Below are 23,565 nucleotides of genomic sequence, written 5' to 3' on the forward strand. Positions count from 1 at the left end.
TTCACCCTCTCACCTTTCCAGGCTAAGTCTATCAGAGTTCAGTATTTTTTCTTCAGCAGTACGTTGCAATACAGGAAATGTTATTGATGAACTGCTCCCAAAATTCGTGTTATCTATTGGAAAATCATACAGAGAATATATGAACTACTGCTCTGTACATGCATTTAATGAACTACAGGTGATAAAAGCAAAATTTTCTTTCTAATAAAAAGTAAAGTATGAAAGTGCTTTTTGCCTCTATTCAGTACTATGATTTATCAATTTTCTTTCCTGATATTATTTGTTTACAACTATATCCCTCTACATCCTCTTTCCAAAGTATACCCATTTCTTTACTTTGAAATTTTTTTCAACAATTTGTTATAAGCAGATATTTTGTAAATTTCTTTATTTTGATTAGAATTACCCTGATGCCTTAAGAGGCCTCCTAGAAACAGAGACTAGACAGGAGTAAGGGAATAAAAGTAGGTGTTTATTTGAAAGGCCTTCAAAGGTACTCCCTGGGGAGCCAGAGGCTACTGCCAAGATGGACCCCAAGATGGACGACAGGTCACAGGTTCTTCACACTTTTATAGGTTTGGTTCACTTGCATATCAGGGTTAATTCTCCAATTAAAGCTTCAGCTTAATGATGTAATTCCCCTCAGCTTACCCCCCTTAGAGGCTCTTTGGTTTATTCTTTTTGGGCCTAGGACAGTCTAGGTGTCCTTGCAGAGCAGGCCCAGAGATGCTTTGTTATGTCTACCTAGCACAAGAGAGCAGAAATTAACAGGCTACAAGAAACTTCAGAGTAACACACTAAGCAGTACAGAATTTGAAAAATATAAAAGTTAAAACCTAAGGCATCAACTCAATGATGTTTTAATATAAGATTGTAAAATTGTTTCACAACTTCAGTATCTGAACTTAAAGACGATATTACCCATCGTAAGATTAATTTAAAGACACAGATCAAATAGATGTTGATAGAACTAGAAACTAAAACACCAAAGTATTGAAACAGTCCCACTGAGCCACAAACAAATGCAAAGGCTTTCAAAGGTAAGTGCATGCGATACCTAGTGATCATTGGTATTATAGTTCACTCCATTATCAAGAAACAGGCAGCCCTTTAAAACATATTTATAAAGCTACTCATCCTTAAGCATTTCATTAATATAGGAAGAAAAAGGGAGGATGTCTAAAAATACATGCAAAATTAATCAACAAATGTGTTCTGTGAGCTTTGGCTTATTTGGAATACGATCCACTGAAAAATACTGGTCAAAAAAGAACATTGTGCATGCACAATGCACTACCACAAAATATAAGCTTGACTTTTATGTGCTTGCCCTTTTGTTTCCTATTCCTTCAAATAAATCAACTATGTTACCAGTAAAAGCATCAATTCTTTAATAAACAAGACAACTGTTTTACTACTATAGCGAATTCATTATTGTCTGAAATATACCCTTAAGTATCTATTTAAGTAAAACAATTTGTCAGTCAATTTAGAATCTTTTCAGTGCTACTCTTGAATGTTTTATCACTAGTTATTCTAATAACACTTTCTATGTGTCCTTCAAAATCAAAACTGTTTAAAAAAAAAGACACTAAAAAAACCCCACTAAAATCAATCAACATTGTAGCAAAAGTCTTACTTTAGTTGTGTCTCACATTTTAAAGCCTATAAACATAAGACCAAAAACCAAAAAATCAGTCTGAAACATGACAGGATGGCAGTAAAGTGACTTTTTTTTCTACTGTCATCCTCCTAAAGACATACGTAAATGATCCCTATTGCTGCTCTTTCATTAAAGAAAGATTTATAAAAAGCCTCTGATTAAATGCCTGTATTATATTTTTGAAAAAATTTCTAGTGGTTTCCTGACAATGGTCTACTGACCTCTCTTAACACCCAAAGGAAACACTAGAAAAAACCCAGTAAAAGAGAGAGAGACTAATGAGAAGTTTCCACTGTTACATGAAGCACGTGAACTAAAAATGTGGCTGCTTTTTTGGGATCTGGATTTGGTAGGTGTGTGAATAGAAGTCTCACCAAGTCCTGATAAAGAACCTGTACTCTGCTTCAACTCCAAACCAGAAAGTTCTGTCAGACTGGAAGGTACTGGGAGATAGAGCTGCATATTATGCACCAAAGGACTTAATACTCTTTGGTCTCCCACACAGGGAACAAAACCAAACTGCAGACTTACCCTTACTCCATCAGTGGTAAAATATCCCTAAAAATCAACCCGTTCTGAATGGCTGCCGGCCTCCATCTTTTACCAGAATGGATAAAGAGTTGCCATGATAACTAAATTGATTTTATACTCACACCAATCACAGGCAAGCAGCAGCAACATGGAAAGAAATGTTGTTTCAAGTCTCCACCAGTCCTCACCACAGTTAGCAGTGATATCACCAATATTTCTTTGCAAAACCAAGAGTACACAAGCCCAACAGAAAAAACTCTCTCTTAATATCACAGATCTAAATTAGAAATGAATTTTATCTAAATATATTAAAACATTAAACATCCAATAAAATGTCACATTAGAGAACTGTGTGGATATTGAAGGAATGTACAGTAGTGCACTTGACAGTTTGTGGCTTTGTAGGCAGAAGAACAAAATGCTCTTCCATGAGGGGGAAAAATAAGGATGAAAAAAGCCAAGCAGTGGTAGGATAGTGGGTTCAGAACATGATGCAACAGTAATTACATTGAATTACTGTAGCCAAGTAGGAAACAATGTCACTCTTATATTTTCTAATTATGATACAATCTTTCCTTACTTTTGAAATAATAAAAGAGATACAAAAGACAAACAAACCAAACCCTATCAAATGTTACCTTGTCTTCCTGAGTAGTTTTTTTCCAGATCATGCTGCAGAAGTCTATTGTGGAAAGATGACTGTTCTTTATTTATTCTGAATTCAAACTGTAACACAACATTATAGAGAAATGTTAAAGTTTTCAAAGGCAAATAACGTCTTTACACAGACAAACACGACCTTAGTAATAACAGCAGTTCTCAGGAATTTCTACAAAGAAATAATTTCTCCAGTAAAAGGTATATTCATTCCTTTAAGATACTACAACTAAAAGCTTCAGTGTTGAAAGCCAAAGTGAAAATATGGAAGTTACCAGCCTATTCAAATGCAGGTGACTAAATAAACAAAAAAACAAACCCCACCCTGTGAGGAATACTGCAGTTACAGGAGGAAAAGAGGCACAGATGGAAGAACAAGAAATCATAGAGAGAGAGAGAGAGAGAGAGATGTTAAGCTTATGGCAGGCTATAGTACAAAACCCCCTGGTTTTATTTTATATGTCTTGAATAGGATGAAATAAATTAACAAAATAGTATCAGATACATTAGGTAAGTCAACAGATGAGTACTGAAAACGTAATTCCTATTTGAAAGCATATCAATTTGCCTTGTCATACCACTACATTAATTAACATAACTGTCCCAGAAAAGATTATAATTACTGGTTTGGTTTTTTCTGGTATTGATGAGGTCTGGATGACCAGCTGGAGACCACAATTATTAACCTGCAAGTTGGAAGAAAATGAAATTAAATGCTACTTTTCTCAAAGATATCAATACAATAGTTGACTGCAATATTGGTATTGTGTATCAATACAATTGCTTTTTAAACATTAGAGCTATTTTCAACAGCAAAATCTGCCAAGAAAGGAACTATTTTGCAAAATATTATGAATACATGACAGCTCTAAGTAACATTCAATTTTAGTTTAAAAAAATCACACTGGTTTTAGTTTTAAAAATACTCTGAAAGCATGACTTCCATGGGGATACAACTCTCATTATGAAGAAAACAAGTGTTTACATTTAAATACGCCTTACATTTTCAAAAGGCAAAACATGCTGGTCTTTTAGCTGGATTTATGTGAAAAAACAGAAACGTCTCACAGGAACACTGAGCCAAACGGCTCATCCATGCACCGCCCAGCACAGCACAAATGATGTCGGGGGAGCTGCCACCCGCCCGGCATCCCCGGCCCCGGCAGCACCTACCGCTGCGGGCGCGGCCCGCGGGCCCCGGCCGGTGCGGCCCTTGCTGGGCACCATGGCCCGCCGCCCCTCGGCTGCGCACGGCTCCGCGCAACCCCTCAGCTCCTCCGCTCCGCGCAGTCCCGCGGCCGCTCAGAGCCCCGCGGCCCCAAACAACCCCAGGGGCCCGCGCTGCCACCGCCCTTTCGGAAATGGCTCCGCTGTTACCGCGGCGACCGCGGCTTCCGCCCCGCCCGCCGGCTGGGGCGGTGCCGAGGGGCGGGAGACCGTGAGGGGGCGGGAAACCGTGAGGGGACGGATGGATGGAGGGATGGATAGTTGGTTGTCCCGCTGTGCCCGGTGTCATCCCCACCCCGCCGACCCATGGTAAAGACACTATTACGATTGTATTTTTCTGAATTCTACATGCTGGTGGCTGTGTGTGAAAAACCGTGTCAGGGCAAGAAGCTGGACAGTTCCTGACGTGCCTCGGGAAGTTGCCTTCTGTGGGCACAGACTGGTCACAAAATATGACAATAGCTGAGGGCAGCGCCTCAGCCTTTGCCAGCTCCTGGTGTTGATCCCTCAGCAGCTCCTGGAGCCCATGAGCTCCACTGATGCATAGTGGGTACTTTTAAATGCACACATCAAGAAATTACTAGTTAGAGAACAAAATGTGGCTGTCAGTTTATGGAAGGGCTGTGAATTGCCTCATGGTGTCTTCCCCAGTCAGAATCATGGAATCATCAAGGTTGGAAGAGACCTTTAAGATCATCAAATCTGAATGTCAACCCAGAACTGCCACTGTAACCCTTAAAACACAAGCCACATGACCCAGCACAGACCCAGATGCCTCTTAAACACTTCCCTGAGCAATCTATTCCAATGCCTGGCCACACAAACAAATAAATATTCCAGATTTGGCTTTTTGTACTGTCATTTTATTTTCCATCTGCTGAAATGCTGAAAGAGAAATAATGTAATGACAGCACAATTTGTGAGCAATGCAAAATACGTGGTTTTTTGGTTGTTTGGTTTGTTGTTTTTTGGGGTTCTTATTATGGTATGTAAACAATGCTGTACCAACAATAAATGCACCATAAGAAATATGTGCAGATTTTGGTTGTGCAGCTGAGGTTCACAGGTTTATGATGTTTACTGGGTACCAATGAGCCATGGGTTTCCCTCGAAGGGACTTGTCTACATTAATTCATTTAGTTTTAAGTTCTGCTATGGTTACAAATACTGCTTTATCTCTGCTGGAATTTAAGCATTATTGAGCATTGTTATATTAAAAGGAAAATAAAACAAAACAAACAAATCCAAAAAACATTAGTCTGGTAATTTCAATGCAGATCTAATCATCACAGTGTTTGAAATGATATCAGTCTTCATCTGGCCAAAGGCCAGTTCTGTGCTGTGAAAAGTTTTCACTGGTAAAAGAAATAAATGGATCTAGTGTCCTTTTCTATAAAATCAAGTTCCCTTAACCTTGACAGAAGGATACATCAGATAAACTGAAATGTCTCTCTCAAACATCATTTGGATTAGCTGTAGCACAAAATAGTTCTTTGCTCATACTCCTGTCCTTGTTCCTGCCCAGGGAGGCAAACAACTTCCATGAACTCATACAAAATCAGACCCACAGTCCCTGTCCGTATTCTCTCCTAGAATGCGTAATTTGTGTTTGTATTTCTGTGTCCACTGAAATAAATAGCAAAGTGATGCCCCACCCAAGACATATTACCAAATGTTTCATTAGCAGAGAACTAGAGATTTGGATAGTGATGCTTGTAAGCATATTTCATAAACAAAATATTTTATTGCTTAAGGCACATTTAAAAATCAGCCAAAGCCTGAGGCAGGGCAGTCTCAGAATATGTTCATGCCAGCAAACTGACTCATGAGGACTGTTTGCCACAGTGATGAGAATAACTGGCCCTGAGTGCAGTCTTGCTTTTTGTCCATCCAAATTTTTAAGAAGAAAATATTGAAGCAATACAGACAAAAACAAGGATGCCACAAATGAAGTTGTGACTTAAAGATCATTTAGCAGATTGGGCAAGGCCAGTATTGAAAAAAAAGATCTTCCTTGAGTGAAGAATGAGTATTTACACGGTAAATTGAAAAGCTTTTGATTGTAATAATTAGCACGTGAATGTAAATTTCACTTTAGTAGCTGAAACAGTCCACTGAAATATAGTGCAATAATCTTAAATTCAAAATAATCACCGCCTAACTGTTCCAGGAAAAGAGCCTCTATTTTAATTAGTTCTTAAAGGGAAATGTCTTTATTCTGTGTAATATTCTGTGTAGTTATGCAGAACTATAGAGAGATTCCTCTACAAAACCAACATGTATTCAATCGTGTCCTTGTTCACTCGTGTGTCTTATTTCCAAATCTCATCCTCGGCATTTAAACCACACTTACCCCAGCGAAACCTTCCTGACTTTCATAAGACGCAACTCTCTGGTCAGGGAGCAGCGGCGCAGCCCCAAGGCTGTACCAGGAGAAGCTGAGACGCTGCTTTCCGGTGAGGAACCCGTTGTTTTCTGATGAAACAAAAGCAGTCCCTATTCAGCCGTCAAGGAGAAGGACTCTTCAGCAGCCCAGCTGGCCCGGGGGCGGCATGGCTGGAGGAGGGTCAGACCCTCCCGCTGCCGTGCGGGCGCGCCGGGGGAGTGGAGCTGGGAGCGCCGCCCCAGCGGGAGGGGAAAGGGGGGGACAGGAGGGGAGGCGGCCGGGCGGCTGTCGCAACCCGGGGCATCGCTGGTGTTGCGGCGGGCTGAGCCCGACCGGGGAGAGCCATGGCCCAGCCGCAGCCGGCCGAGCCCGGGGCCGCGGCCCCCGGGCCGGACCTGCCGGCTGGGAGCGGCCCCGTGCAGATCCGAGTGGCTGTCCAGGCGGCCGCCGAGGAGGACGAGGAGGACGAGGAGGAGGAGGAGGGCGGCGGAGCGCCGTGCCCCAGCTGCAGCGAGGAGGACTCGGGGCGGTGCGGGCGCTCCAGGTGAGCCCCCCGGGCAGGGGGTCCAGCGGCGGGGACGCTGTGCGGGCGGGGCTGTGCGGAGCGAGCAGCGGGGCCGCCGCGGACACCTCCGGAACGCAGCGGGCCCGGCTGATGCAACGCCGGGGGCGGGTGGGAGACGCTGGAAACCCTCCAGCGGGGACACCCGGCGGCCGGGAGGGAGCTGCCCGTCGCACCGATGGCTCCGTCCAGGCTGCGCCCCACCCGCCCCCGACGGGTCTGCCGGGGCCCAGGGCCCGAGTCCCCCACGGAGAGAAGCGCCGGGCTGCGATGCCTCCGACATTTCCAATTCACTGCCTTTTACAGAAGGAGTTTGGGGGTTAGTTGTAGCTGTGTTTTGGAGTTTTGTGTTCGGGTTTGGTGATTTGGGTTTTTTCCTCTTTTTGTCCGTTTGGTTTTTAGTGCGTAGACCCGTGGATATCCACTTAATTATCTGAGACATGGACAAACAGACTCGTTCTATAAGCTTGGAAACAAGCTGACTAGACATGAAATCAAGACCAGCTGAAATGCAGAAGAAACTACCACTTTATACTCTACATTTTACTGTTCGATAACACAAATAGTGTTGTCTGCATTCAGCAATATATTGTAGGAATGTTGGCTTGGTGGCCTGAAACAGTTTTGATGCCTATCAGAATCTCTTACTTGTAAAAGGAACATCCAGGATTTTTGTGCCAGAAAACTGCAGAGAGACAAAGCTCTACTAGTTGTAGTTCATCCTGTGGTTTGTACTGAAGCTGCAGATGGAGTCATAAATTGTCACATAAAGATTTAGGTACAGTAGCAAGAAGTCCAGTATTCTGTTTGAACATTTACTGTTTCTAATTGATTCTCTAACTTCATACCTAGCACTGACTCAGGATGAACTGCAATGTATCATTTTAAATTACAGAGGGGCAGTAGGGGAGTGGGAAATTTTCTCTAGCTACCAAAATTGTCAACTATGGACTACAGAAACAGTTGAGCATGGCTAGGAGCAGTTAAGGTGTTTAAACTGAGTCAGCTTAGTTACTCCACAATCATATGCGACTGTTGTAGTTTTATAAATATGAGCAGCAGTCTACAGTATTGCATTCCAATTATTGATTTTTTAAATTCAGGGTATTATTTACATTTGTTATCTATCATAGTATTACTTGTGAAGAGCTTCTAGCCCTGGCCTAGACTAGAAAAAAAGAGTGGTTATTTTTTCAAGCTTTGAAAGACAATAGCTACTCTTCAATGTCACTTATTTAATCCTCTGTAGTAGGTGCTGTCTTCAAAAATGTTTGCTGACAGGGTTGATGTATATTCAATTCTTGTGGAAGTTGCCTTTTTGTAAATGGCCTCTTCCTGATCCAGGAAAGGCCAGAGGTTTCACCGTGGAGAGAACTCTAAAGGCTCCGCGGCAAAAGTAGGTGAATGGTGTTTACACACGCTTTTGCCATTTACATATAACCTTACCTAAGAATTTGCTTTTTGGGAATGCAGCATCTGACAGGAAATTATTTGCAAAAATTTGGAAAATTATTAGGGATGATCTAAAACTGCTGGGAATTAGCCATCTCACTCTCCAGCTGAAGCTTGCAGACAACCTGCCATCAGTAGGCAACCAGTACTCTATTTATGTTTTTGTTGACAAACTTGGACTGCCCTTGGATTGCACTCTTGGAACTTATAAATTAGATTTCACATAGTGCTTATTAATACAATACTTTATTCATTTGGAGACTCAGCTAAAAAATTTCAGAAGGTTAAACGCTATCCAAACAATTTAATATATAGTGAGTCTTGATATTTAAAATTCAAAATCTGCTCTCTCCATAGAAACGTTTAGTTTCTTGTGTGACTAATAGCCAGATGAGTCACCATGTTAAAAGATTGTTTTTCATTCTGTTTTACAAGCATGTCATCACAAAGCTCTGAATAAAAAAATAAAGTTGTGAATAACTACTAGGATTTGGTTCTTTGTCAGTGTTAACTGAAATTATTTATCAACTACTTTTTTAACACAGTTCATGCCCTACAGGTACTACCAGTTGATCATTAGAATGAATTAATATGCAGCTAGTTACACATTTCTGCATTTACTGTAGGTGCTATTTCCATACAGCATTTAGCGAGGGCTGTTGTAAAAGCCCATGAGATTTTGTAAAAGCTGACTTGTCTGCCAAACATAGAAATAGTGTATAGGTCAAATTGTGACCAATATTTGAGAGGTGAAATGAGGCCTGTTTTGCCCTGATTCAGTGTGTAAACGCTGTAGGTAGGGATGGTGCTGATCTCTGCAAATATGCAATTCATTTTTGTTGTTTTCCAAAAAATGACTCCCCTTTTTGTCTCCATGCAAACACCTGCAAATACCTGTGCTAATAAATCCTCTAAAACAACTGCAAGCCCCACCCCGAATTGAAGGCAAGCTTTTTCTAGTGGAGTGTGGATATGTAAAAAGGCTGAAATGCTCCAAGTTTATTGTGCCCAGATTAATTCTGAATTGGTAGTAAATGAAGTAGTAGGGTAAGATAATATCATGAATGAAAAATAAACACCATTGGTTTTTTCTTCCTTCTGAAACCAGCACCCATAGCTGGGCATTAGATATTTTTTACCATCCTAATCATAACTTCATCTATTATCCTCCACTTCTGGCTTTGCCAAATAACATAAATTCTTTGTCTTGCTCTCTCATTCTTGTCATTGCTTTGAATTGTACCCTATTAAATGCTAGGGAGAGTTTTAACAGGGAGACTTCTAGGATTGTGTGAGTATCCACATATACCTGATGTGTTGCCGTATCATCAGAAGAACCATAATAAGTAAATGCACTGTAAGCTTCAAAAGGCCAGGTCCCAGAGAACTGCTGTAACTTGTCCCAGCTGTGGGCACAGTCCCTGTGCTGAGCCCACTGACCTAAGTACTCTCTCCAGATGGCAGCACGGCTGCAGCACTGCGGTCACTGCCTCGATCCCCCCTGAACAGAACTGTCCAGGGCAGGGGTTCAGCAGGCTGTATCCTCCCTGCCAGATCAGCCTCACAGGACTCCAGTGGGATGCCTGCTCCCTTTCCTAAGGATTTCAAAGTTCTGCAAAAGCCACTTAAGACAATTTTAGGGAAATGCATGGCTCCTTCTTTTCATTGCTGAGGTACCTGGGAGACCAAACTAATACACGATTTACAAGGTCTAAGGGACTTAGTGGATGATTTTACTTTTTTAACAAAAACTTTCATGATGATCCCACAACAAAATTAGACCACTAGCTTGAAAAAATGACTCTGACTTAAGATAGACCTGTCCATTACAGTCACCTGTAAATGGAAATTTCTATTTCAGCAACAAACATGTTGCTGTAACTGCACATGATAAAACGTTTATCTCAAATCCATGGCTGCAATATTTTTTGGTGAATAGGATGCTCAACAGTGCTCCATTTTGCTCAGGCACCCCGACAATATGATGGGAGGGGAAGAGAATAAACGAGAATGATTTCATAGGAACCTGCATGAGTGCATATAGGCCTGTTCCTGAGGTACATGAGCTGGCAGGTTTAGCCTCTCTGGTTAACTGCAAATTATGTTACTCTGTCACTCTGGAAGTGACCTGTAAAAAGTGCAACAGTCCTGTCAGTCCTTCTTAGTCCCTGGATACCAGCTCCTGCATTCATGCAGTGAAGAGGCTTAAGAAATCATGACTTCATCAAGTTGGAATATTCATTCTCTGGTATGTGACACTAGTCATGAAGCACATAAAGGTCAAGCCTATGTCTAATAGCTTCATACTGAAAAATAAAACATTGTCACTGGAGGAATTTTGTATAGTACCAAGTGCCAGTGCACCTTCATTTCATGTTTTGGTGGAGAATTTGAGCTGGCAGAGCATTTTCAAGCCATTAGTGTAGATGTCTCATTGTCCTATACTGAGATCAGCTTTTGGAATGAGCTCAGGAACTTGACTCCTTATGCTGACTGGAAAGCTTCATCCTCTGAGCTAGCCTGCTGCCTCAGCAGGGTGGGTGATACCTGTCCAGCGCCCACATCTAAAGTCACTTGGAACCAGTATTATGGTTACACCCTTTCATTTTGAAAGGCTATTTGAATCCACTAATATAAGAGAGAGATCTGTTGATAAAATGATTTAACTGTTTTTCCAGTGGTGGGGAAAATGATGATGACTCTGACCAGAACTGGAAACCACCAGAAAAGGACCTGATCCAGAAGTTAATAGCACAGATTGAATATTACTTCTCAGATGAGAACCTTGAGAAAGATGCCTTCCTTCTGAAGCACGTGAGAAGAAATAAGATGGGCTATGTCAGTGTTAAACTCCTCACTTCTTTTAAGAAGGTAAGCTAACTTTTTAAGACTTGAAGTGTCTCATGCAAGCCTGATGAATCTAAAAACAGTAGAACAGATGAAAGTAACTTTTTATACAGGCAAGTGTACAGTCTTTCTCTTTACCTGCCTGGCTTTGCTATGATGTTAAGGTTTGTACTCATCCGGAACTTTAACTGCTGAACTCGTTGATGATGGGCTAGGGAAATCACTGGCTTAAAAGCATGCATGCTTTTGAATTACCATTCTTGGAGACAGGAGGACATTAGATAAAATTAATTTCCATGGCAACTACTCATGAATAGCTGGGTAATCCTGGTAAAATTATGTTCCTGTCTCTGAGAAGGGACAGTGAACCGGACCTTTGCAATTGTACAGAGAACCAAAAATGAAGAGTAGCATAAAGTACCTGGTAACTGAAGTCCCTTAAATTTAAGGTGAGTTTTATTCTCTTTTCTTTTTTGTCCCTTACATTAGAAAGACCTATGTAAATCTGTATGTAACCGATTTCTAGAATTACATTAGAAACACTTTGTCAAGATTTTAAATCTCACCATTTTTCAGAGTTATTCAGTGTAGAAGTTACGGCACTCTCAATTTCTTCAGACCATTTCAAACAGGTTATACCAGCAACAGATAAACTCTTTATAAACATTTAATTAAAATTGAAAAGTTTGGGGTGTTTTTTAGACTGAAATTTTTGAGGGAGGAAAGATCAGTTCAATACAAGGAAGTTCTAAACTTGACAAAACTTCTTGTTTGGAAAGTTTAACAAAATAACCTCCCTAGAACATGCATTTTGATCATGGTTCAGGCCTAGATGTGGAATGACCAAGCACTACTTGAGCAGGCTTTCAGATGTAGTAACGATTTCCAGTTTGAGCTTTAGTGCCAGTCCCTGTTTCCATTAGATTCAACAGAACATGAGCTTTACAGGAGCTCACTGATGCCCACTATAGCAGGAAAACTGTTTACTTTCTCACTAAGTCTGCTACATGAAACTTAAATCCCAGATTCTGTTTGTAGACTGAAGCCTGCATCTGCCTTAGAATTCTGTAATTAGTTTGATTGGGTTTGCTCAGTTATGGTGCTTAACCCGTGTCTGTCCCGAAGGTGAAACACCTTACCCGTGACTGGAGAACCACAGCCTATGCACTGAAGTACTCAAACACTCTGGAGCTCAACGATGATAACAAAAAGGTTCGAAGAAATACTCCAGTTCCAGTGTTTCCAAGTGAAAATGTCCCTACCAGGATGCTACTGGTATATGACATCCACATGATTTCTGAGCTGCAGACCCTTAACAAAGAAGAAAATGGATGCACGCAAGAAAGGATAATGGAGCATCTCCTCAAAGCCTTTGTAACTTTTGGTGTAATTTCATCAGTTCGTATTCTCAAGCCTGGCAGGGATCTCCCACCTGATATCAGGAGGGTCAGCAATCGGTACACCCAGCTGGGAACCCAGGAATGTGCAATTATAGAATTCGAAGAAGTAGAAGCTGCCGTACGCGCTCATGATTCCATGTGTGCTGAAAACAAAGAGACCGGCATGAAAGTTGTCTTAATAGGCATGAAACCACCAAAGAAAAAAGTTCCCAAAGACAAGAACCGTGATGAAGATACCAGCAAGAGCCTTAAGAAGACTCGATCCCTTAACAAGAGAGTTGAGGAACTTCAGTTTGTTGGTGATGAATCTTCAGCAAACAGCTCTTCTGACCCAGAGAGCAATCCTACGTCACCGCTGTCAGGACGTAAATGTACTGCAACAAATACTAAGAGTAATTTGAGCCCCATCATCCACCCAAACAACCATTTGAGTCCTAATATGTCACCCAGATCAAGTCCTTGGAATAGTCCATCTTCACTAAGAAAAGTAACCAAAAAATCACCATTGGCTGAAGACAGCAAGCTTAACTCAAGCACTAGCCCTGAAATTCCAAGGAAATACACAGATTATTCCTCAGACAGCAGCATCACGCCTTCTGGGAGCCCCTGGGTACAGAGAAGAAAAGCCCAAACTCTGACACAAGAGAAGAGTCCTGTCAGCAGTCCCATGTTGGTTCGGAAAATACAAAATGCAGACGGTCTCCCTGTAGGGGTACTGCGGCTGCCTAAAGGTCCTGATGGCACCAAAGGATTCCACAATGGCTGTGAAAGAAGGAAGGCTATGAAGGGTGAATAGACTGTTCTTTAAAATCAGTTTCACAAATCAGCCAGCTGCTGGTGACCAAGCCTGGTGAAAAACTGTCGCTTGAGTGACTCAGTTAAGTCAGTATTTAATTTTAAAAGCTTTTGTATTTATATAGAGACTTTATCATTTGTATATTTGCATATTTTCTCCACAGAACAGATGAGGCTGGAAGGCATCTCTGGAGATTGCCCAGTCCACCTCCTTTGCTGAAGCCACAAGTCACTGATAGGTTTGAGTATCTGCAAGGACAGACTTCCCAGCCTATCTGGGTGATGTGTTCCCATGTTCAACCACCCGCACAGTACCAGTTTGTGCCCCTTTTCCTGTTACTGGGTATCACTGAGAAGTGCCTGGCTCCATCTTCTTTACTTCTTCTCATCAGATATTTAAAAACCTTGATGAGATCCTCCCCAGAGCCGTCTCCACTCCAATCTAACCAGTGCCCACTCCCTAGGCCTCACAGGAGGGACGTGCCAGCCTTTTAATCAGCTGAACCACTTAGCTAATGCAGGGCCCTTACCTGCATCCATTCTTTTTAATGTATTATTTTGAAACACCTAAATATTCAAGCAGGCATATAAATCATTGATGTAAGTACATTATTTGCCAAGCTAGGACCCTGAGGAGCAGTGTGTACCTACAGTTTAGTGGTTGTATTATGAAAAGCTATGGAATGTTCCCATATGGAATAAGGAGCTGAGATTTTGAAGACTTCTGTGTTTGCCTCAGAAGGAACTGAGAAACCAATGCCACAGTGAGCAGTTGCTCTCACATACATGACCAAAGCAGTATTGTTTGAGAGGACCAGTATGTATTTCCATGTGACATGAGTAAAGACTCTGAGGACTGGAGACCACTCTGTAAGTGTTCCCCCATATAATCATATGGAAATAAAAATATTAACTCTAGATCTATTTTGTTTACTTCAAAAATAAGTTGAGCTGCACATGAATAGATAACTTAAACCTCATCTTATACCACATGAAATTCTATCAGCAGTTACTCAAAATTTCCATTGCATTCAGGGAAAAAGTGTCCACTGCCCCATTAATGATGGTTAATTCTGTGGTGATGCTTCCCTCTGTGTGCCAGAGTCATTTTGATACAATATTAAAAACTAAACGGTGGTTATGTCACTGCTAACTCAGAATTTAACAAGCAGGCTCAACAAGAAGTGCTTAAATTAAAATTAACTATAATGCTATGTGAAGTCAAAAAAGGAAACTGCAGTTTTACTTACAAAAGTTAAATTCTGGAAAACTAGCCCAGGGACAGTATGAGGGTTTCATGTTGCAATGGTCAGCTTGGGAACTGTGCATGACAAAGAATCACAAAAATGGTGATTCTTCATTCCGAAAGTCCACATCCTGTCCAACTTCCTAAGTGTAACATTTCTGCTGTGTAGATAACTGCAGTAACACATAGTCAGACTCCTACATACAGAAATCCCAATTCTGTGTGCTGTTCTTCAGCCACCCACATACATTCCTGGTTCTTTTATTACACACAAATGGAATCCTCCAGGTGACCTCCCGACTCCCATTACACAAACTGCAGCACGAGCACATTCACAGACTTTGCGAGCTCTCACTACCAGAACACACAGGCAGGTGTTTGGAGAGGGCAGAGTGAACCCTGTGGCTGCCCAGGGCAGGGAGAGCCAGGGGCTGCCAGAGCAGCAGGGGAGAGGCTGGCAGGCAGCATGGCTGCTCCAGGGACTCACCCCACAGAATCCTGCTTCTCCTCTGTAGAGTTCAAACACACACATGCACACCTCCAAGTGGTGGTTTCAAAAACATGGAGCTTGAGGCTATTTTTATTGCTTATTTAACACAACAAACAGCAATTCTAAAAAGCATTTTAAGAATGAGACCACTTTGCCAAGCAGCTCAGTTACTGAAGGCATAAAAGATTCTTACCTCCCTACACACCACCAGTGCCCAGGGCACCAGCAGAAACCCCCACATGCTAGTCAATCCACAGCACCTTCAGTCATACATGTACAGCAATAAAACCACATACAATACCTAATTCCTTGGGACAAATATTTCGTTCTCCCCAAGTTTGTTTCTGTCTTCACATTCAATCAACTGTTCAAAACCTGAAAACAATGCATACCTAAAAACACACACCACACATTCAAACTGCTTGGCGGAATGCTGCCAACAGAGATATTTTAAACACCAATAACTCTGCCTTCATTTTGTTCCAGATCGCAAATGTTTATATTATGATGACGTATTTCAACTAAGTATTTTTTTAAATGTCATATCAGCTCAAGAGAAACAAGGTGACAACACATTTGGCATTTTAGTCACTGGTTGAGAGCCCTTCCCAACTACAAAAGAACATTTACTTCTGTCCCCAGTAAAACGGGATGCATTCCAGTTGTCTTCATTTTGCACAGGCAGTTTATGGCTGGGTTTTAAACCCTGAGGTCTGAATAAAGCTGGGGACTTCAGTAAAAAAAGCTTATTAACTCAACTAATACACCCAAGCTATTTAGGACAACAGTTTGATTAATCAAACAGAGCTGGCTTCAGCTTACACCATTGTTCCCTTAGCTTTGATTTTACTGCACTTGAAGCAAAAATATAGTTGATTGATTCACAGGAAAGATCCCACATCTGTGATCGAGTCAGATTAAATGTTTTTGCAACCAGCTCATATTCTTGTGATAGATCAGTTGCAAAGACGCCTTTATCATCAGTCTGGAGTTAAATTGAAAGGAAAGAAATAAAACAATTTAAATTAGTTCCTCTATATCAAAAAGGTTTTTTTCTATACATACAGACCAGTTTTATCTTGCTGTCTCACATTTTATTCCACTGTTCTTTCATCTGTGCATAGTTATTTCATTCCTTATTTGTCCTATTTTCTCTAAAAATGAATAAATTATTCAAAAATATAAGAAAACGTCTTAAAATGATGGCACGATTTATTAAGAAAAGAGGATTTCCTACTAAAATTTCTAGAAAGATGGCTATCAAATGCTGCATATATTCAAGATATGTCAGTATGTGCAGGTCTCCTTATTCCTCTTTTCCCTTTCCCCAGATAAGCACAATGCTTAAAAAAAAAAATATATATATGTGGGTGTGTGTATACACACACTCACTTGGACAATAATATGGATTATGGAGGTTAAACGAACAGGATAACAGTAAAACTCTGCCAATGGCAGCACAAGTACTTGGCACCTTCAATGCTTAAAGACCTTAATGAGCTATCAAGAGAATGCAGTAGCTCTCACCCAACACAATGAACACCCAGGTAAGCACTGGTGCACATGCAAGCACTGGACCTATGTGTTTTAAGAGAAACCTGCCAGTGTGCAAACAGCTATGAAGTTCATTGTATAGCTGATCATCTTATCCTTCAGAAAAAAGGCCTTGCTTTACAATAGAACCAAGAGAAATACTAGCAGTTCTCATTTGAATTACAAGCATTTCTCAAGCAGAACATTATGATTTCCTAAAAGCAAATGATTTGCTACAAAGTCAGAAATTGTAAGTCATCTCTGATCCATAAACAGAGAAAGACTTCTACAACTTCACAAGTTTGGCCCTTTGCCTAAATACATGCTTAAAAATCAAAACACTTACACAAAGCACTGCAGGATGGCCCATGCTGTACCAGTATCCAAAATGGTGCTTGTCACAGGAAGGCACTGTCTGAGATTTTATGTTTGATGTCATGCAAAATTCTAAGGGAAAAAACACAAAAAGAAATGAGGACATACATCAGAACAAGAGACATGTTAACTAACTTAGAAAGGTTCTGAATAAAGATTAAAATCAACTACTGCTGTTTCCTTGGTTTTCTACACTTCTTTGGTAATTTCTTTTGAGAAAAGTTTGCTAATCAATTTCTTTGGAGTATAAAATACAGGGAGCTTGCAAACCAGGTACAGAACCACCACACAGTCTTGCACAGTAATGACAAGTTATGATTTGGTTTTGCTTCTACCTGAGACCATCAACTGTTGTCTGCTACCACAAAGGTGTCAAAAACCCCAAAAATGTCACGAGTGTACCTTTATGGGCAAGTCTCATTGCCACGTTTGTCCAAGTCACCTCTGGTCAGAGACAAACTGTGTCACTAGATCAGCAGTACATATCCTACTCTGATAGCCAGAGATCAAGTCACAGTAAATATTGTTTTCCTTACCAATAGGTATATGATTCTGCTGAACTAGTGACACTATCTCTTCTGAACCTGGTGCTGTGGAGTTCAGGAATGTTCCATGTCCAATTCTGTCAGGAGGCAGGCCCAGGAGAATCTTGGTCTCCTCTTCTTGATTTGGAACCTAGAGAGGATATATTTTACATTCTGTCAAGGCAGCACAAAGCAGCACATTATATAATTACAATGGACTTTCAGTTCTACTTTCACAGTATCTTTTATCCGAAGGAAAGTGTTAGTGAAATAGAAACAAGTACAAATACGCTGATGACATCCTATGTCCTGCTTAATTTCCTGAAAAAATAACTACCTTCAGATTTATTGGACTCCCTGGAGCAAACTCCAGCCACCATTTGAGCAGAAGCCCAACTCTTTCTACTGATACCACCAGAGCTAATAGAGCTCTTTGCTCATGAAACTGTGTGGATTTCACCATACACGATTCCTGATATAATACCAGGAAGAAAGCAGTGGAGCACTTAAAATGCTACTAATTTCAATTTCACATCCAAACCCACAATAGGTATAGTACAGAAAGCAATAATCTGGCTGTTCAGATTTAGAACAGAAGGTTGAAGATTTCTCCTTGTTTTCTTGTCTCTTGTCAAATGCCCCAAACCATTAATACTTTGGCCTGAGAAGTTCAAAATGCACAGTTTAGTTTCATCGAGATTTTCACAAAATGACAATTACAGAGAAGCATAAAAATAAAGACCTTTTACCTCAGAAAGATGCAGTGCCAGCTTTAGACCTGCATTTTTTGCTTCTGAGAGTGGTTCCAAAAAATCTTGACCATGTCCAGCCTGGAAAATAGGAATACATCACTGTTCCACAGCTTATTTGACAAAATCCCTGTCACTACCATAATTAAGAAGTCTAGCAATATCCAAACGCTACATTCAAATACAGTTACATTTAATTATTCCACTTTTCCCATTACTTCAGTTTGGAATGCAGCAAGTCAACCAACCCTCTGCCATATGGTTTAGACCAATGGATCAAACACCAGCAACTCAGACGATGCCTGAGACTTATAAGCCAATTATCTTGATTGTGATACCTTTTACACAGCTACCACCTAGAGCTATTTCATTTGACAGCTTGACAGCAGTCCTCAAACACTTCTGTTTTCTTAATACACAATAAGCATTTGGTGCAGCTAAACAAAATTTAAACTATTGACAACTTGCCTCCATCCAGTTAATTTGACTGGGACAACTCAGATACAGACATTTCCCAGATAAACTCTGCTTTTCAATAGTTCTTTCCTCAGTCACATACTAATCTAAGGATTCTTTGTTAGAGTATCTGCCCCTTATAGCAACAGGGATTAACCTGGCAGTAATCCATTCCAGCTAGCCACAAACATTGGACAAAAACATGTGAGAAAAAACTATGGTTAGAACCACCTGCAGCTACCCAACATTACAGATCTATCTTCAAGAATAGACCAAAAAACTGAAAAACTTACAGTGGGATCACCACTGAGGTCAAGTCCTACTACAACCCCATCACTGGAAAGCAGGAACTCTTCAGCAAGTTTAACAGTCTGCTTAGCAACTGCTGGGCCACTTCTTCTGTTTATTGCTATTAACAACCTGGAACAGGAATGCATGTATTAAACTATATACAAGCTGTAATACCAGGAGCTCAACAGATCTGATACCAACAAAAATGGCACTTCATATCCTTCATGGCCGAGTATAAAGAGTATTTGTATAGGAAACTGTTCTAGGAATGAAGGTACCAAAGTGCAGAGGGACACGAACAGGTAAGTAAGTTGGTCCATGACATGCAATAGCACACATGAAGGATGAAAATTCTTCAGCTTTCACAAATAAATCTAGTAAGGGTTGCTACTGAGGCCATAAAAGACAGGAGAGCAAACTGCCTCCAACCAACAACTCACACCTTCTGAAACGTCTCTGCTGGTTAGGACCAGCTCTTCTTTACAGCAGGCTGCTTGTACAGCTAATCAAACAAAACCTTTGCAATGAATCTAAGCCGTAAAAAAGGAGCCAATTCCATGAAAAACACTGCTTTTCCTGAAAATGTTGCAAAGAATGGACAGTCTTGGAGCTGAGAGATTTTACGCAGGTTCCTTCTTTAGCAGTAAAAAAGACATAAAAAGTCAGGTTTCTATATGAATTACCTGTTTCCATTCCATGTAATCTGGCTTAAAAACAGTTTTCTTTCCTATACCGATGGCTTGTAAACCTCTCTGCAAACATAACCAAGCATCAGACTACACAAAACTTTGAAACAGAAGTATTTCACATGCTTTATTTACCTTACATCTATATCCAAGCCTTCTTCTTGACACTGCTTTATACCTTCAAGTATAGTTTCAACATACATCCTTTTGGTCATACCTGCAAGCATATGCACATATTTGGAACAAACATATTTTAAATTCTTTTTATTATATTGCAGAGCCAGCTCTCAAGTCTCCTAAGTTTCATGTTGCAGCTTTGATTTTAGACCATATAGTCTTCTAACCCATATAATTCTAATTCTATCTGTAAATAAAGCTTTACTATGAAACATACATTTGAACTAAACCTCCTCCTAAGCATCTGGAAAAATTAAAATGACTTTGTGTGAACCAGAGGATCGCAATAGGACTTCTGTGTTTCTACTAAACCACACCTAAAAGAAAAAAATGAAGTAACAAAAGTAAAATATAAATATATCAGCTATTAAAAATATTAGTAGACTCAGACATCATAATCAAGTGAATAACCCAATCTCGTGGGCACCAGATTTATGATGAACACATTTTTGTCCTCAAAAATCTAATAGGAAAGTGACATGCTTTTACATGGTTAAATATTAGCTTTCATATTTACAGTATATTTTTATTGAGACAACTAAATTTACTTTACTTGTTATTAACATAGTCTTTAACTAAGTTTTATAGTGCAAGAAGATCACAAATTAAAAACCAGAACAGACTGTACCTGTGGAATTTTCTTCTCTTGGAGTGCTTCTCAATTCTAGATACTTCACACCATCATCAGCAAATTCTTTAATGACATCTTTAGTTATCTGATTAAGTAACAGTGTATTTGATATAATGAAAGTGATACATGTAATTAGTTATATTTTTCTTTACAACTAAAAGACCCAGCTATTTTTTGTTGTGAAACACTTGCAATGTTTTCAGGCCCAATGTGTTTTTAGTGGTCCCCATGTCTGGAAATACTACCACACAGAGGGCACTTTTCATTCCTTCAGGGATAGTGAAGAGAGTTCAGGTGTTTTACAATAATTATTCTGACCTTCTATTAAAAGGGACCATATATTGTTGATATTATTACTCGGAACTCAATGCTCTTAATCCAACTGATTGTGTGTATTGCTTGCTTGTTTTAAATGAACCTTTAATTAATTTACCAGTAAAATATCTTCGGTCCTAGTGGTAACCTGATAGATGATCTGAAACATCTGAAAACATCTAAAATAAAATAAAAAAAATTAATTGGAAAGACACTGAATGAGTATTAAAAAAAAAAAATTCTACATTTTGAAAACACCTATTCACTGGAGCCAACTAACCAGCTTGTAGTTTGAAATACAAAGACCATCTGAAGGGCAATTTCTGATTTTAGATGCTAACAAAGCATTCACAACAAAAGTTGTTATTACCACAAAGCTTTTTGAAGGAAAATGAAAACATGAAGTTTCGAAAAAAGGAAACCATTTGAGACAATTTCCTCTGAAAAGTGTTTGATGTAAGTAAAAAATTTCAATTCTTTAAAGAAGGAATTAATCAACAAGAGATTTCCTTTTAGTTTACAAGTACCTAAGAAATTATTCTGTAGATACAAATACTAAAAAATCTATGAGATTATACTGTAAAACTTAAAAACGTATTTTTCTGCCATTAGTGTGTAAGGTCACACATTTCTGTTTTCAACTTAACTAAAAAACCCTCAGTAAATGTTCATTACACACACACATATACTCACTCATCTAAAGTTCTTTTCTTTCCTTTGTCAATCATAGTCATTCCATTCTGGATCTGAAGGTTTGGCTTCTGGGCCATAAGTTTCTTCATAGTAGCAGAACTGATACAGCCATTCAAATGAGCATGGAGTTCCTACAGAAATACAGAAACCCTATGGACTTGTGAAAAGGATGGCTTCTGCACCTTGTTTATACTACTGTTCTCATATCCTACATCACTGTTTCCTCTGAGTTTGAAAATAACAGTTATCTGTGTTTTGGCTAATAATCCTTTCCTTAGGTTTCTGCAAGCACAGGTTCAACTGAGAACTGCCCTGTTTCTTTCCTCTCACTTGGTGGCTGCTGTTGGCACTGGTCTCTGTGGGAGCACAGCTAGCTCAGCAAAGAGCTCTCCAGACAGTTCTTGGGGTGGTGTGATCCCAGGTGAGGAGGAAGCCAACAGCCGCCTCAATATTAAGAAAAGTACAATAAGGAGTCAAGAATTCTCCCCATCAGCTGCAAGTTAAATGTACATGTCCACTGTTCAAAAAGAGCATCAGGTGTCTACTCACTCCCCTTCCTTTTGTTCATACTCTGAAGTTTAAACTCACGTCAGAAATGCAGCAAGACTGCCATGAACAGCAACTTCAGTAACTGCACTCCTTTGCCTGAGGCCTCTTTCTGCCTGATTTCCTACTGACATCCTGACTTTGGGCTCCAAACCTATGATCCTCAGCTTCATTCCTTACCTCTCCTTTGCTCCTTCTTGTCTCCTGGCTCCTGACGTACAGAATAGGTCTCTAGTGCCTTCACAACTCATTCAAAATGTATCTACAAAGCATCTACTTTGTTACCTAGCTCTCATCTCCCTGGACACATCCACTCTCAACAGGAAAAGAAAAATTCAATAGATACTTCTCTTCAAGCTTTTCATTGGAAAACATGTTGAAATTGTAACTCCAACTAAGCACCAAGACCTGTGGCTGCTTACAGCTTCTGGTGACTGAGCCAGATGTAGAGTGCTACAACTATCTTATATTTTTCACAGGCTTGCAATTGCCTCACAGAATTCTGTCAGACATTAAACACACACCCTGAAAAGCAACTTAGTGAAAAGGAGCACTGGAATGCAAGGATTGTGTGGTCTGAAGTGGGTTTGCTGGTGCCCCCGCGCACTGCCCGTACGAGCTCTGTGCTGGAGTACGTGCCCTCGGTGTTTGGCGAGTGAGGCACATGAACCCCGATAAATCCGCACGCACCCGTACGGACGGCTTGCACTGATATGCCAGAAGTAAGGCACACCCTTGGGACATGGGGAAAAAGCGTTATCTGAGCCAGACTTCTTGGCCAGACAGGGGAGGGGGGAAACAGGACAGAAAGAGAAAATTAAGATCGCGCCCAACTGATTTAATTGCAATTAGATTAGTTGCTAGGGTCTGTAAACAAGCCGGACAGGCAAAAACACCCAACTGCATTTTGCGGTGGGATACGGCCTTCAGAAAACGCGCGTTTGGGAAGAACTCCGAGACAGCAGCAGCATCTGTCGCTCTGTCTGTCTGTCTGTAGCCCGAGCCCGGTGCCGCCAGAGGGGGGTCCGGGCCCGCCGCCCCCCGCCGCTCACCGCTTTGGGCAGCCGTCGGTAGAAGCGCAGCTCCTGCTCGCAGTCCCGCTCTGCCGCCATGGCGGCGCCTGTGCCGGCGGGGGCGGGACGAGCCGGGCTCGGCGGCGGCACCGCCCCGGCCGGGCCCCGGGCCCGCCCTCGGCCCCTGCACAGCGCGGGCCAGGGCCGGGGGCGCGGCCGCCGCTCCGCCCGCCCCGCTCCCTCCCTCCCGCCCCGCGCCAGTGCGGCGGGACCGAGCCCAGCCCACGACAAACACTGCCAGTACTCAACGCCAGGAAAGC

General features: G+C 41.0%; 3 protein-coding genes across 6 annotated transcripts in view; 1 reads left to right on the forward strand and 2 right to left on the reverse strand.

Annotated features, from left to right (window-relative positions):
* The window catches only part of LRRC49 (leucine rich repeat containing 49), a 41,412-nt gene extending 37,272 nt beyond the window's left edge, over window positions 1-4,140 (reverse strand). Inside the window, exons 1-5 of one of the 3 annotated variants that reach the window (XM_082290555.1) lie at window positions 4,025-4,140; window positions 3,475-3,537; window positions 2,833-2,920; window positions 2,038-2,157; window positions 14-113 (exon numbers count right to left, since the gene is read on the reverse strand). In XM_082290555.1, coding sequence (XP_082146681.1) covers window positions 14-113; window positions 2,038-2,157; window positions 2,833-2,920; window positions 3,475-3,537; window positions 4,025-4,078 — 425 coding nt within the window. In that variant the 5' untranslated portion in view covers window positions 4,079-4,140. Of the gene's footprint in view, window positions 1-13; window positions 114-1,962; window positions 2,158-2,832; window positions 2,921-3,474; window positions 3,538-4,024 lie in introns of all 3 variants that reach the window. The other 2 variants (XM_082290554.1, XM_082290556.1) reach the window with 2 other exon arrangements.
* Window positions 4,141-6,737: 2,597 nt separating this feature from the next.
* LARP6 (La ribonucleoprotein 6, translational regulator) lies at window positions 6,738-14,655 on the forward strand. Its single transcript, XM_082290853.1, has 3 exons — window positions 6,738-7,008; window positions 11,157-11,349; window positions 12,451-14,655. Exons 1-3 carry the CDS (start codon window positions 6,809-6,811, stop codon window positions 13,519-13,521), a joined length of 1,464 nt encoding a protein of 487 aa, XP_082146979.1. The 5' UTR covers window positions 6,738-6,808; the 3' UTR covers window positions 13,522-14,655.
* A 179-nt stretch (window positions 14,656-14,834) lies between these two features.
* MAPDA (N6-Methyl-AMP deaminase) lies at window positions 14,835-23,359 on the reverse strand. 2 transcript variants are annotated; one of them, XR_014226821.1, is made up of 11 exons: window positions 23,285-23,359; window positions 21,687-21,817; window positions 21,112-21,172; window positions 20,676-20,763; window positions 20,006-20,087; window positions 19,187-19,313; window positions 18,438-18,518; window positions 17,701-17,839; window positions 17,136-17,236; window positions 15,558-16,241; window positions 14,835-14,939 (listed from the first exon to the last, which is right to left on the reverse strand). XR_014226821.1 is itself a non-coding variant. In XM_082290855.1 (10 exons), the coding sequence occupies exons 1-10, from the start codon at window positions 23,342-23,344 to the stop codon at window positions 16,050-16,052; spliced, it is 1,062 nt and encodes a 353-aa protein (XP_082146981.1). In that variant the 5' UTR covers window positions 23,345-23,359; the 3' UTR covers window positions 15,315-16,049. The 2 variants fall into 2 exon arrangements, 1 of the variants encoding a protein (XP_082146981.1); XM_082290855.1 differs by lacking the exon at window positions 14,835-14,939 and having other exon boundaries at window positions 15,315-16,241.
* Between the last annotated feature and the right edge of the window lie 206 nt (window positions 23,360-23,565).

This window comes from Coloeus monedula (assembly GCF_965178545.1).
Source record: "Coloeus monedula genome assembly, chromosome: 14".
NCBI lineage: Eukaryota > Metazoa > Chordata > Aves > Passeriformes > Corvidae > Coloeus > Coloeus monedula.

What these genes read in the sequence shown, in the direction of transcription:
- LARP6 (XM_082290853.1), top strand. Translation starts at nt 6,809, where the DNA reads ATGGCCCAGCCGCAGCCGGCCGAGCCCGGGGCCGCGGCCCCCGGGCCG. An exon ending in GGGCGGTGCGGGCGCTCCAG is followed by an intron (nt 7,009 to 11,156) that starts GTGAGCCCCCCG and finishes CTGTTTTTCCAG; the next exon opens with TGGTGGGGAAAATGATGATG. An exon ending in TCCTCACTTCTTTTAAGAAG is followed by an intron (nt 11,350 to 12,450) that starts GTAAGCTAACTT and finishes TCTGTCCCGAAG; the next exon opens with GTGAAACACCTTACCCGTGA.
- MAPDA (XM_082290855.1), bottom strand. Translation starts at nt 23,344, where the DNA reads ATGGCGGCAGAGCGGGACTGCGAGCAGGAGCTGCGCTTCTACCGACGG. An exon ending in ACCTCAGTGGTGATCCCACT is followed by an intron (nt 18,519 to 19,186) that starts GTAAGTTTTTCA and finishes CCTATTTTCCAG; the next exon opens with GCTGGACATGGTCAAGATTT. An exon ending in TGGCACTGCATCTTTCTGAG is followed by an intron (nt 17,840 to 18,437) that starts GTAAAAGGTCTT and finishes TATCCTCTCTAG; the next exon opens with GTTCCAAATCAAGAAGAGGA.